We start from the raw sequence: 15,788 nt of genomic DNA on the forward strand, positions 1-15,788 counted from the left end.
GACCAAATTACCATTCGGTTTTCTTTTTTTATTTAAAAATTTTGAAATTAAGGGTAAATTTAAAATTTTATAAAAAACTCAGGGGTATAAACGTCATTTTATCACTTTTAACGTTTAAAATCTGACGGAGGGGAGTCAATTGAATCAAATTAAAAGTTCAGGGAGTTAAATTGAGAGTTTTTTAAATTTAAAAGGGTTTTCTCAAAACGCGCAGTAATTTATGGGTCTAAAGTGAAGTTTCCTCTTAATCTTATGATTATTTCCTTATTTAGTTTAAGGTTTTTTTGTTCACCACTCCTAAGCCTCTTTATAAATAGAAACAATTGTAATGCGGTCAAAATATAGGCCTAACGGTCTTTATCAATCTTCTTCTCTTCTCTCTATGCTTTCGCTCTCTTTTCTTTTTCTTTCTCTTTCATATTAGATATTTCATTATATATTTCTATACCAGCTAGTGCAACAGTAGATACTGTGCACAATTGATAACAGATTCGTTAATATAGGAAATAATTAACAACACTTATTGAGGTGTGGATATGTATTAATGGTTCCTTTAATTATGCCTTTTGCATTGCTGAGGAATTTAATAGTTTAGGGAAGACATATATAAAGCTCTTAGATAAGTGCAATTGATTAGGTTATTGCGTATGCACATACCCATGGGTGGAGAGTGGAAAGGATAGTTGGTTATATGTCATTGAAAGATCTAATTAATATATGGTCATTGACTTGTTTTAGGATATATATATATATATATAGCATTTTAAAAAATGCAAAATTATTTAATAAACAGGATAAATAACTAACATAGGCAAAAGTTTAGTATTCATATAGGGCATATTGCGCGTTACATGAATTTTAATGGCTAATAGTTAAAATAAACTAGTTGAGTGCCTAACTTGTTATGTATAATAATTACAAATATTCTAAAATTTAGTACTGTATATTATGATTATATCTTATACGTGATATCATAAATAACTTTAAGAATACATGTGTATTTATAATGTAGTCACGCTATGGATAAGAGTTTGATGACAAAGTTTAGATGTTCAAAAGAGTATATTGATAAAGTTAAGTCGTTCATGAGATTTGCAGTTAGCAACTCCAGAAGTAATGAGTTCATTGTGTGCCCATGTAAGAAGTGTCGCTCGAACAAGAGACTACAGTCACAGGAAGTATATGACCAGTCGATAGGGAGGAACCTGAATTTTTCTTGGTTACACCGATTGGGTGTGGCATGGAGAAAAGGCTAGGGCTCCTGTAGTTCAGGGGGAGTCGATACTTGCAGGTTCCAATTCGACTCATCCGGTAGTAGATATGGCCCCCATATCAAACAAGTCCAGAAATATGCATGCCATGCTGCATGATTTTTTTGGCATGCATGAAGTCAAAGAAGAGGACTGTGAGCCTCAAATGGAAATGTAGGCGGATGCAGTAGATGCAGTTCAGGAAGAAGTTGATGAGGAGAGCGGAGAAAATTCTACATCTTGTTTAAAGATGTAGACAAGCTACTTCATGATAAAATCAAACATAGCAAATTGAGTGTTATTGTACATCTATACAATTTAAAGTGTATGGGTGGAATGAATAATACGGTTTTCACATCTTTACTTGGGCTCAATATCTTCTATATCACAACGACCCATCAATGTTGCTACTACATGAGCGAAAGTGACACCCTCATCAGTGCCTTTTTTAATCTTTTTAAACCCACACAACCAGACATCACAACTCTAAAGAATATGTTACACAATTTCTGCATTCCTCTCACATATAGGGCCGTAAGCATCTTTAACAACACGTCGTAGGAGACTCATTTTTGTGGGAAGAAGATCATTACACGCTATCTAATCTACATGAACATTTTTACTGCATTTGGGACTTTTAAATTCCATATCACCTTCCAAATTGTGTTCCCACTGCATTGCCCCGATCCTCCATTATGCCTCATAAACTGGAAATCCTTTTCCATATGATACGCACTTCTAACTAAAAATGCCTTTGCCATCTAATTGTGAAGAATATTACACACTGCCACCGGGGTAGTTCATCTGATATTCGTGTTAGAAATTGGATCGAGTTGGGCCCAATTAGTATGCCCATCAATGGACTCGACCCACTCCATATATTCAGCCTCACCATGTTGTTGACCTAGGTGGTTGTTATAGCACTCACAATGGAGGAGTCAAATAATATTTTTATCTAAAATGGTTAATCAAATTTGTAAAAAGAAAACCCAGCATTGGATTAGCAAAAAAAAAAGAAGCTAAATATAGCGACACTATTCACGGGAGCCATTTTATTTTCTTCTACTATTTCTCTTTCGCATCTATCTTTTTTCAAAATTTTCTCCTACTATTTCTCTATCCACATCTCTTTTTTTTTCTTTCCAAAAAGTTGAAAAATAGGATCTTTAAGAAAACTACAATCCTTATAAAAAAATAAAATAAAAAATTTATATGATATAGATAATCGAATGTATGGTGTCTTTTAAAACTCATTAGCTAAATTAGATAAAGTAGATTTTGATTAGCCATTTTGCATAAAAATATATATAGACCAATGTGAATGCTCCTCCTCTTCATTCATGTTTTATGGTAGATAAAACCTTCGATCAACATGTGATGTAAAACTAGGACTGGCAATTTTGACACGACCCGTGAACCCGACACGAACATGATACGAAAAAACATATATTGGATTTGGCCTTATCGGGTTCGGGTCTTAATCGAGTCTACCCGATTAAGACCCGGTTAATTTCGTGTCTGGCAGGTCTACCAAACGTGTCTGGCAGGTCGACCCACCAGATCAAATCCAATTACTGTTCAGGTCTAGCAGGTCGACCCGAATAGTATTCCCTATTCCAGTATTCCCTAATGCATCAAAATTCAGATCAGATTTCAAGTTGGGATTGTGAGAGAGAGAGAGAGAGACCGGAGCTCGCGACGAACAACGGCGACGACTTCTCCTCGGCCCACTTGCTGCCGGTGTCCAGCTGCTGTCTTCGTCGAACGCCTTGATTGTGGTGGTTGGGGAATGTGCTCAAATGGGTGGTCTGCAGGCTATATTTCTACGATTGCAAGAGGCAGACTTTGGAGAAGAAAGTTGATGTGTGGAGCTTGGAAGAGCGATCAAAGCTGTTGATAATATGCCCAAAGACGCAGGGACGAAGTAGATGGAATTGGTAAGTGGTAATTTGCATTCACATATTATGTTATTAATTTGTGATTTATTATATACACCAATTTTAGATTCAAATTCTAAGTATAACTCTTCAATTTTTTGCTGTCTTGATTTCTCTAAAATTCTAAATGAAAGTTTAGTCTTTTTTTTTTTAAAAAAAAATAATAATAAATAGTAATAAGTTATTTTAATCGTGTTAGGTCGTGTCTACTTGATATGACCCGATTATTTTTAATGGGTTAAATGAGCCGTGTCGAGTTACCTGGCTCTTTTCCATGTCAGACCCACTAACCCGTTTAACTAAACGGATCCTCGCGAGTCGTAATCGAGTCGTATCAGGTACCTGTTTTGTCAGCCCCAGTAAAAGTCATCATTTACAGCCTCCAATAAAAAATTGAAACATCAACTAAAAACATTAAATAAAATGGTGATGAAAACACAGAATCATTAAGCCCAAATCAATGTAAAAAAATTTTTTTGCATTAATCCTCAAATACCCGATGGCCACAGCTAAATTCAAGAAAGACAAAACACACGCATGCATATAGACACAAGCCTTTGGTCATCCCAATGGCGGTGGAAGTTGGACAAAATTACAATACGTTAGATATTCTCCATCACTGCATTTACCCAAATATTTGTTGACTATAAAGCTATCTTCAATATGCTTTCTTTAAGTTGGTGCTATGAAATAGAATCTTGAATTAATTAATTATGATAAACATAAGAGCTGATATCTTGAACTAATTAGGAAGATTGCCCCAGCAGCATTTACCAGCAACAGCATCTGGTAGCCTTAATGGCTGTTGCAAGACCAATTGAATTTGTAGAAGAATCAAGATACCTTGAAGATAGGTAGTTTTGAGAACTCATTTCAGGTCATGTGCCAGAACAGTTTCACTCAGCAGCCACAAGATGGAGAACAATAGTTTCATATACTAACTACAATAGTTGACTAAATCAGTAACTTGTTTGAAGGCCCTTGATGCTTTGGAAAGGCTGGGATCAGATCATTGCGGCCATCATGATCATCACTACTACCATCAACTTGTGATCTTGTGCTCAGGCCTATGAGAATACTCAAAATCTATATGCACAAAAGCTCGCTCAACTTCAGGGAGTTGCTCAAGCTTCTCTTGCAGTGTCTCACCAATATTATGTGCTTTGTTCAGAAGCATGTCTTGTGGCAAAACTATGTCAACCTCCACAAAATAATGATTTCCAAAAGTATATGCTCTAACTGTGTCAATGTGCTTGATGTCTTCATGGTGGTTCCATATTAGATATGTTAGCTTTGCCAAAAACTCAGGTGGTGCTGTTCTTCCGATTAATGACCATACATTCTCGATGACTGTCTTCGTCCATGTATTCATTGTATATAACGCTATCTGCATCACAGGTTCAAGAAATCATCATATAAAGATAAACTAATGTGCAACTCCAAGGAGCCAAAAAAAAATTCCAGCCTCATGCCAATTATACAGCACCATGCTAATGAGCAGACTGGCATTTCACTTAAATAATGAGAGACATATAAGAATAGAATATGCTGGCGATTGTGAGAATTTAAGGAAAAGACACGAAAATAAAAACTTACAGAGTAGCTAGACCCAATTAGCTACAGTGCAGTAAAAAACTAAAAGAATGACAGAAAATAAGGTAGGTTATGAACTCACTATAATAGCTCCAGTAGGATCAATCCACCAGTAATATCGGATGGCCAGGACAGCTGCCGCCAAACCAACTGAATTTGTAACAACATCGAAAAGATGATCTTGTGCATACACTCTAACAATTTCATTTTTAAATCTGCGACAATAGACCATGAGCACAAACTTCACCAATGTTACGGAGACCATTATACCAATCATCCATTTCTCCTTATCAGGATTCGTTTCAGGCTTGGACTGTAATGAATGCATGAAATGGAAATTATGTTAAACCAATCAGAAAATTAAATTTTTTAAAACATCATTCCAAAATGTTGCATGCACTGACTCAGACTGTAATCTAACTAGGAACTCATACATTTGGTTGGTCTTTCAAAACCTATGGTATCCTTTTTGTGAAGTAACAGTAACAGGGGACATGTTGGACCTTTGATGAGAAATTAAGAAGGGTGCTAATTTTCAAAACCCTTCACAAACCCCACTTTGGTTAAATGTGTCCAAGTCCACATGTGCTCACTGTCATTCACGTACTTAACTTAGGTTGTAGCACAAAAGAACAAAGTTGCATACCTTTGAAAGGAGTTCTCGAATAGACTCAATCAGGATCTGCAATCCAAGAGTTGCCATTACTGACGCAAAAACAATGATTCCCTGCAAAGCAAAATAAGTTAGTATAACACAATGCTTATACCTATCTGATGTGATTATTAGCATGCCTTGGGTCTACATCCCCATGAGTCATAGTCACTCTTGAACCTACAATCCATACAAATTCCTGAAACCAATGCTTTTATTAATAGCTTGGTACACAGAAACAAAAAGCTATGGGTCCCTCGCATTTTCTCATTAAAATAACTCTTGTCAAAACCAATGCTAATTATTTATGAACCCAATAGATTCTATGCCTAATATTTCGGTAATAAAATGGAAGTCTAATGCATGGACTTGAAGAAATCTGTAGACTTGTATAACATTAATTCCAAACTTCTGGCAATAAAATACACTGTAGCATAACACCGTTACATGCCTCTTATGCTCTCCTTCTAACATTTGCCCCATAAGACACAGTTGAAGCAATAATAGCATTGACCAGAAGAAGGATTGATGAAATGGAAAAAGAAAAAGATATATTCTTGAAACTATTTGGGGTTTGCATGTTTAATTAGTTTAAGATGCATAATTTTCTTCACCAATTCATTAGCAACCAAATGAGGCACAAATGCAAAACTATACAGTTACGCATGAATTCTCACCAGCAGCATTAACAACTTATACCTATCGGAATCTATACTTAAAAATAAGGGTAGATATCTAATAAATCCTTGAGTCAACGCGCTAAAACAGAAAACTCCCATAAACTTTTTTTTCTTCGAATTTTTACTCCCTGAGTCAATCGAAAAGGCAAATTAATCCATACTGTTACATTTTCCTCTAAATGTTTAATACCTATGAGCCCCAACTAAAAGCACCATTTTGCTATATTAGCATATTAATTTTTTATTAATTTAATTTTTTTTTAAAAATTGAAATGGTGGCTTTCCAGCCACCCCCGAAGGGGTTTCCGGCCACCCCTAACCCCTATGTGGTGGCTTGCGGCTAGGGCTGGCAAAACGGGTCCGCAGGACGACCCGTTTACGACCCACGGTTACCCACAACCCGTTTAAGTAATACCCAAACATGACCCGTTTAATAAATGGGTCGGACCCCTCGACATGACACGACACGGGAATTCTCACGGGTCACCCGACACAACCTGTGAGACCCGTTTAAAATAATGGGTCGTGCCGGGTCAACACGACCCAACACCCATTTACCTGTTTAACTAAAAAATGATTTTTTTTTAAAATAAAATAATAATAGTTTTATAATAATAGTTGTAAGTCTGAAGAAGGTGAAATACACTTCAAAATCAATATGAAAAGAGATGGATTAAGAAGAAAAAGGAAAAAGGAAAAAGAAGAGTAGATTATAGGGCTTGGGGAGCTTAGGCTCCAAATCAGCTCGGACCTTCCTTTCTACAGTAATGGGAGCCTTCTCAGCCACCGTTGCCATGGCTGCCTTTGACATGGCTTCCTTTGATGCTTGATTTGTTACGTCGGCAGCGAGAGAGAGAGAGAGCGGCAGTGGAGAAAGTGAGAAACGAAGAAAAAATGGAGCGGTGACAGGTCGAGAGGTTTGGTTCGTGAGGACTGAGGACTAGGACTAGGTGTAGCGTGAGCGGTGGCCGGTGAGAAGCCGAGAGGTCTGGTCCGTCTAGATCTGCCGATCTGGAGAGTGGAGTGGAGGAGACTGCAAGTTTGCAACACGGGTCTAGACCGTCTTATGCGTTTTTCACTTTTTCAGTTTTTCCTTTAGGTTAAAAAAAATAATAATAATAAACGGGTCGACCCGTTTATGACCCAAACCCGTTTAATGAAAACTCAAACTCGCTAATCTCATGTCAGGTTATTGGGTCGTGTCAAAATCGCCAGCCTTACTTGCGGCCACCACCAGGTAGGGATGAAAATGCGGATGTGGTTAATAGCAATATCTGCATCCGCAAAATGCAGATAATAGTTTTTGATATCCGCATCTGTATTATGTAATTACTATCCGCATCCGCGCAGGTAATGTGAATATTATCTGCTATCCACATTTGAGGTAATGAGCGTTTTAAACCTTGAAATTGCAATTCACTAATTATTTCAACATTAAAAAAAAAAAAAATGACATTATTTATAGTTGGACACTATTATTCATATCACTTTCTAATCATTTTTCCAATAAATTTTCATCACATACATTATTTAATATTTAGCTTCTAGTAAAACTATAGTTGATAACAAGAAAAAACATTTAAAAATTAATAATAATAAAGGAAGAACATATAAGGCAATTAATTAGAACAAATTAAAAGAGTTTTCTAAAAGTGAAATCCAACATTACAAATCTAGCAAATATAAGAAACAAAAATTACAAATCCGACAAACATAAATAAAAAAATATTAAATATAATATATTTGTATATATATAAAATATACCCTAAAACCGCTATCCGCATTCGCATTTGCGGATATTAGTTTTTGCTATCCACATCCACATCCGCATATTATTATCCGCCCACATTTTTACCCCTAAACCCTTCGGGGGCGGCCAGAACTTCAATTTTTTTTATTTAAGTTTTAAATTAAATTAATAAAAAATTAATATACTGACGTGGCAAAAAGGTGGGTTTAATTGGGATTGATGGGCGTTAAACATTTGAGGAAAAATGTAACGTTAAGGGTTAATTTGCCTTTTCGATTGATCCAGGGAGTAAAAATTCGAAGAAGAAAAAATAAAAATAAAAAAATAATTTTGGAGTTTTCTGTTTTGGCACGTTGACTCAGGGATTTATAAGATATATACCTAGGGCTGGCAATTTCGACACGACCTGCGAACCCGACACGAAGTTAACAGGTATTGGGTTTTGGCTTATCAGGTTCGGGTCTTAATCGGGCCTACTCGATTAATACACGATTAAATTCGTGTCTGGCGGGTCCACAAGTCGACCCACCAAACACGTTTAATAAATGGGTCTGGCAGGTCAACCAGGTCTAGCGGTAGTTAGAACTTAGACATAGGTTTTTTTTTTAAAAAAAAAAAATTAAATGGGTTTGGCGGATCACCCAGGTCTCGGGTGACCCGCCAGACCCATTTAATTTTTTTTCTTAAAAAAAAAACCCTTTGTCTAAGTTCTAACTAAGTTAACCCTAACACTTACTGACTCTCTCACGGCTTCACTTCACGGCTTCATTTCATTGGCCTGTTCCTTGTTTTTCCGTTACTTTTTCTATGTAGATCAATATATTAAAACATTATCTATATATTAAAACATTTTCTTTTAAAACTTTTTATTCTTCTTGGACGGTTAAAATAAATTTGACTAGTCCTTTGGCCCAAGAGATCCCTTTATTAAATTATTTTTTCCAATTTTGATTAAGGGTTTATTTAAACTGGTCGGGTCGTGTTACCTGTTTAGCGCACAAGTCGTGTCAGGTCATGTCGGATCGTGTCTACCCGATGTGACCCGGTTATGCCAAACGGGTTAAGCGGGTCGTGTCGGGTTAGTCGAATATTTTTCGTGTTATAATCGTATCAGAGCCACTAACCCGTCTAACTAAACGGGTCGTGTTCGTGTCTCGGGTAATTGGGCCACGGATCTTAACGGGTCCTAATCGTGTCTACCCGGTTATCCATTTTACCAGCCCTTATACCCTAAAAATAATTTCAAAAAGAAAAGACGGAGGGAGCTAAAAGAGTAGTATTTTTTGTTTTAAGTCGGCTGAATTTAAAGTAATGACCAAAAAGAAGATAATTGTGCGACTTTGTGAGACTAAAACTTATCCAACTGATTCCAGGAATGGAGAACCTAAAAATATAAATTTATCTGAAGTTATTTCCGGAAGCACTAATATATTATTGGATTGGAAAACTTACCACTGGCTGCATCCGTTTCTTTCCAATTGGATAGTTATACTGGTTTGGCTTTCTCATGGCATGGGCAGTGAACCACAATATAAACCCTGACAAGAGATCTAAGAGAGAATCCATGGTTGAGGCAATAACTGCAAGTGATCTGCTCTCAAAAGAAGCATAAACCTTTGCCAGAAAGAGCACCAAGTTAGCTATGTTTGATACATACACCGCCATCTTCTCACTCTTTGCAAGCTGCTTCACCTCATCCTGAGAATAATGTAAAAACATATCAGTTTCTGTTTTATAGGAAATGAGAAAATTTTAGTTGAAAAATATTGCATGGTTTTTAGGGGGCAATAGGTTGTATATGAGGCAAGCTTGAACTTTTCATGACCAAGCTTCATATGGTCACAATAGGTCAGAGAAGCAAAATATGAATAGAAATGCTTGCCATTCTATTATTTCTGTAATCAAACTAACAAGTTACCAGCCTCTCTTATTCCAAAAGTGTCAATTAGCACCACCATGATAAACATGCATTTAAAAGCATCAAACGAAAAGTTGAAAAGAAAAGAAAAAGGGTGGGGGGGGTTGCCTGGCCTACGTGCTGTATGAAATTATGTCCTCTAAACAGCTACCAGCATTAAGGATACTTAAATCCCATCAAACATTGCCAACCTTATATGAAAGGAAGGTTCAGATTTAAAGGAAATGAAAAGAAAAAAAAGAAAGCACAACAACCAACCTCTGTTAGACTTCCAGGCAGACAACCTGTTTCAATCATGGTCTCCATCTCATTGTACCCTTCAATGAGCCTTTCCTGCTTCTTGTAATAATCAGCAATCTTGCTGCGTTTCCCTACAGTCAAGAATAAATGTTTCAACTATGTCATCAACTCCTATTGGGACAAGGAGGTGAATGGAAGCATACAAATTCATCAAATGCTGATTTTTCATTTTCCCAAAGAACAGAACATCAAGTACATTATGAATAAGAAAACATTGAATGATTCTGATCTTAAAACTCCAAGTATAACAACTAAGAAAAAGAAAAAGAGCAATATGTCAAATGCCTCTGCAAAATTCCCAAGAGGATCTTTCAAGTTTTCAAATCATCCATATTCCATAGTTTCTGTTTGTATCATCCCAAAAGAGTGTGAAGGGATATTATCTAAATTTGAATTGCAACAAACGTATAATGCCCTTGTTGGTAAATGGAAGAGCACAATAGATATTTAACAAGAAAAATTTTGCTTCAAAATGCAAGGGCAAAAGATCAATAGTTTATTCATGAGTGGCTGCTGCAGAACACCTAACAAAGTTGAGATGATCCAACTTCTGGCCTCCATTAAACAATCAGTTTGTAAGCACCAATGATTGCAGGATCATATTTCTGGAAATTCCTTAGTGAAAGCATTGGATTTGATGGCAATCATGGTCCATTTCAGCTATATTGAAGGACACAACGTGCATCGAACTACACTAGCTATCTATGCATGTATTTTCACCAGATATGGGATGCCACACCATTCACGGACAATTTTCCTGATCTCATACAGCTATGAAGAACAGAACTGGATAGACTCCATATAATTACACCACACTATATAGTTCACGCTAAGCAGTATTTGATGGCATAATCAGAAGAATCATTAGATTGCTTTGTTACAAACTACTGTCATATATCAGTCACATTTGAAGTCCTAAAACTGCTTTGCTACTTTTTTGTCTCTGAAAGCTATGTCTCCAAATGCTTTGCCTATAATCAAAGCCTAGTCCTCCCTCCCTCCCCACCATCGCCATCCTTTTCTCTAGCCTATTTCTTAAACTTGAATAGTAAAATGCAGCCATCCTTTAACGTTGATACAGCAGTATGCAACCGCTCCAATTTGCTTGCAACTACAGAATATGATTAAAGTAGTTGAAAGGATAAGTGCTGCCTCACAACAAAACAAACATCATTTGCAACATTGATAAGGGCCTCATGTCAAAGAAGCACGGCTACCCAGCTTCAATTTATGCCTTAGAAGAAGGGGTTCCCAAAGAACCTTAATTCTAATATATTAAGTGTAATAAAATAAAAGGTCCCCAATGTAATGCACACTTCATTTAGTTATTATTATTAATGGTACTGGAAATCAGAAGGGCACTGTATGCTTGTGGAATCTTAAAGATGCACCAAACTTCAACCCGTTCAAGCCATCAACAGAAGAAGCATGATGATTCTTATAAGTTTTTAAACAAATGGAAACAAAATAGCCCTCTCAATCTCCCCACTATGCATAGGCCTAGTCAACACCACCCTAAAACAACAACCAAACTTGAATAGAGCAGTACAAGAAACTTCATATGCTAGTCACAGTATCGGAATCTATTAAGTCAATAAATAGAATTTGATTGTTAGGAGTAAATTATTTTTTTGACATACCTTAAAAGACTTCCGAGTTCATTTTGATACCACAATAACTGATTTTGCATTTTTCTCTCAATAAAAATATAACAAATTTGAATTTTCATCAAAAGATGGGTCAATAGAAAAGAAAAGAGAAGCACCAACTCTTTTCTTTTTGTATTGCTGATACCATAAATAAGCCTAGGGACCAATTGACACTAAAAGGTCTACTTATTAAAAAGGCTGAAAAGCCTAGAACTTCCACAATCTCAAGTCCACCAGGTGAAAGGAGTCTAAGATAAAGGAGGTTGACAATCCCCAAATAAGGTAAAAGTCTATTTTCTCCCTCAACTCTCTCTATTCTACTTTCACTTAAATGCTCTACTGACTTAACCATGGCCCCCACCAGCTCCCACCGGCGTTACTCCGGTGGTCGTTTTCTTGTCTTGCAGCTAGCCCGTCGACAAATCCGGCTGCGCGAAAACCTGCTTTGGCAGATATGTTTATATAAGCCTTATGACATCCCCAAATAAGATAAAAGTCTATTTTCTCCCTCAACTCTCTCTATTCTACTTTCTCTTAAATGCTCTACTGACTTAACCATGGCCCCCACCAGCGTTACTCCGGTGGTCGTTTTCTTGTCTTGCAGCTAGCCCGCCAACAAATCCGGCTGCGCGAAAACCTGCTTTTGCAGATATGTTTATATAAGCATTATGACATCCCCATCCCATCACAGCCCATAAAATGAGCACCTAACTCCCCTCCCATTGGCCCAATAGGCCACTGGCAGGTAAACATAACCATGGGTCCATGACATATTCCGAGTCATATGGATCAGTAACTCGGCGGGGCTGAGCCAACTCAGTTATCAACTCAAATCATTTTTTATTCTCTTTAAACTGAAATAATATATATATATATGCGTGCATGTACATATACAGATGATTATTGAAGCAGATAATTGATTTTTAAACATAATACGAAATATATATACATATGGATGTGATAAGAAAAATGAGAAGAAGGCTAACTTGTGGTACGAAGAAGGCGGCGAAGATTGGAATCCTTATCGCCAGCTCTCTCCGGCATCGACGGGAATTCCTGCAGATTGAGTCTCCACGACAATGACTCGCATCCTGACACCGGCTCACCGCTCGGTTGCAGAAGGGGCGACCTTCTCCCCTCATGTATTCCATCAACGCCATCAATCCCACTCTCTTCCATGATGCGCTCTTCTCTCTCTCTCTTTCTCCCAAAATAACACACAGACTCTCTCTCTCTCTCCTGTCCCTCGATTCAGCTTTTCTTATCTCTTACGCCTTTTGAAAAAATCTCTCACAAAATTGTAAGTTATGGCAACTTCCCGTAAAGCGTGCAAAAACGTGAGTTTCGAGCCTTGGAAATATGGAAACATCATTATCATTTAAACATTATTTTTTGAGACGTGGCGCCTGAATTTTGATTTTTTTTTTAATTTTTTTAATTTTGTGGCCCTATTTAAAATTTATTATAAATTATTTGTGCGTTTTGTTATTCCATCGTCATCTCCAACTCATTTGAACGAAAAATATTCAGCTAGTTATATTATATAGTGAAAGAATAAAAATATTCCTTAAATATAATTAACATGACGTTTTCCGAATCCTAATTCACCTCATGTTCAGTTTAAATGAACATGACGTTTTTCGGATCCTCTCATGTTCAGTTTAAATGAACATAAAAGAATCCTAATTCACATCATTGCAAACCTAATATTTTTCCCGAGTTTGCTATTATGGGTTGTGGGCCCGGAGTCCGGGCCTAATGGGCGGATCCCGGGTCCACCAGGATTTGTTATGCTATTTTTAAGACAACCAAATACCAACCCCCCACCACTTGAGTAGTAAAAAGTGCATTTGGTTGTAAGCGTGAATTGTGGACCATACCTTATCTTCGACAGAAAGCGTACCTCGCCAAACCTCACTTTCTGTTGTCCCTTTCAACTCTTCCCTTCAGAATTACATTCACTCAAATTGGGGGGGGGGGTGTTGCCCAGCGCTGCGCCACCCACAGCTTTAAAAAACAAGAAGCTCCCGACTTTAAAAATTTTAAAAAGGTTTTTAAATCTTTATATTTGTTTGAAATTAATAATTTAAGTTTTAGTTTGTGGTTTGGAGCGTTGGACAACTGACCAAATCAACTTATGTCTCGACTGGTTTGCCTACCTTCAAGCTTTATTATTATTATTATTATTATTTTATTTTATTTTTTTCTTGTTGTCATGTTTTCATTTAAAATAAGAAATTTACTATTCCTTCATTTTTTTTTTAATTTATCTGTAGATTTAAAAAATATGAGTAGAAATAGATAAAACAAATAAATAAAATAGATGAGAGATGAGAAAATAACACTTCTCTTAAAATAAATTATTTAAAACGAAAGAAAAGAACGACTATTTGTCATTCTCGGGTACAATTTTTGTTAAAAAATAACTATTAAATCAACAAGTGAAAGCTGAATATTAAAAGAAATTATGGGAGAGAAAAAAAATGAGGAACACGTTTAGATTTTCTTAAAAAAATATTTATTTATTATTCCAAAATAAATAAATAGGGGTATTTTTTTTCAAAAATAGTGACTAATTATTTATTTATTTTAAAAAAAAAAAAATTTTTGTATTTATTCGTCCATTGGTTTTTTTTTTTTAAAAAAAAAAAACAATTGTGTGGGTTTTTTTTACAATTATTTTATTATTTTATTTGTTAAAATAATAGGGGTATTATAGGAATATAAAAAAAATAAGTGGTCTTTTTGATACATTTTGATAATTTGGGAGGCAACTTTAGAAGCTTTTGAACATTAGGGGATTATATTGCAAATGATTGGTAGTTTGAAGGGCTTTTTTATATTTTTTCCAAAAATATATATATATTAATATAGACAAAAATTTTCTTCAAATCAGTCTGAAGGAAATATCATTCAACCCATGTAAAATAATTTCAAGTGTCTATAAATATTTAAAACGTTAGTTTAAGTTAGTAAATTACTTTTAATAACCTTAAAAATTTAATGTACATTTTAAATGTTTATAAGCAATTGTTCCTATTAATATTAGAGTCGATGATGAAGGATTTCGGTAATGCACACGGGCTGGTAATTACGCAGCACACGGGCTGGCTAAGGAGGCCATTGCTTATGTCATGGACACAATATGGTATTGTAAAGAGAGGAAATTACCTCTTCTCTTTGATTATATTGTTCCTATGGGCGATTATTGGAATAAGATATTCATTTCAAAAAAGAAAAATATATATTAGAGTCGGTACACAATCTCTGTCGGCTATAAATGTCTATCCTTATCATGTCTGTGTCAAACCTTAATCGGAATCTATATACTTGGTCGCCCAAAAAGGAAAAATACACATCCTATGCAAGCTTAGAATTTCTTTTGCCATTATTCGGTGATGCTTTGATTTTTTTTTTTTTTTCTTTCTCTTTTTCTTTTGGGGGGGTTGATGCTTTGATGGTTGACACAAAAGGAAACGGAGGAATTTTTTAGGGTCTATTTGAGATTGTGTTTAAATAGTTTAAAAGTACTTTTAAAACTCAAAAAGTCCGTTTGAAAAAAATATATATATATATTCGTTTGATAAAAAATCAAAAGCGCTTTTAATGGTTCAAAAAGCCTAAAAATAGCCAAAAAAAATACTTTTGATAAAAGCTTAAAAATGAAGCTTTTGTTCAAAAGTTTTTTTTGACTTAAAAACTCTATTTCTCAAACTCAATCTCAAACAGGCTCTTAGTGTTAAACTTGTGTTCATTAGATCATTTACTGTAGCTATTTTGGTGAGTTAAATTACTAAAAAACATAAAAATAAAAACAAAATAAAATAAATAATTTTTTTTTAAAAAAAAAAAAAAAAAAAAAAAACTTTCCCCAAGTAACTTCATCAAAATGTTGATTTTTGTTGCTTACGAAAAAAATAAAAAATAATAAAAATCTTCCCTCTCCCTTTTTCACGTGCAACCGCTCCTTTTGTGATCCATACACAACATAATGGTTAGGCCAACAACTTTTTATATTTATTTTTTAAAATAATTATTTAATCTTTTTTTTTTTTGAAC

At 35.5% G+C, this 15,788-nt stretch overlaps 1 protein-coding gene across 1 annotated transcript; it reads right to left on the reverse strand.

Annotated features, from left to right (window-relative positions):
* Positions 1-3,650: 3,650 nt before the first annotated feature.
* Positions 3,651-13,065, reverse strand: LOC132173944 (metal tolerance protein 10-like). The gene is made up of 6 exons (XM_059585634.1): positions 12,716-13,065; positions 10,039-10,151; positions 9,315-9,560; positions 5,427-5,507; positions 4,863-5,093; positions 3,651-4,574 (listed from the first exon to the last, which is right to left on the reverse strand). The coding sequence occupies exons 1-6, from the start codon at positions 12,906-12,908 to the stop codon at positions 4,230-4,232; spliced, it is 1,209 nt and encodes a 402-aa protein (XP_059441617.1). The 5' UTR covers positions 12,909-13,065; the 3' UTR covers positions 3,651-4,229.
* Between the last annotated feature and the right edge of the window lie 2,723 nt (positions 13,066-15,788).

This window comes from Corylus avellana, chromosome ca3 (assembly GCF_901000735.1).
Source record: "Corylus avellana chromosome ca3, CavTom2PMs-1.0".
Lineage (NCBI taxonomy): Eukaryota > Viridiplantae > Streptophyta > Magnoliopsida > Fagales > Betulaceae > Corylus > Corylus avellana.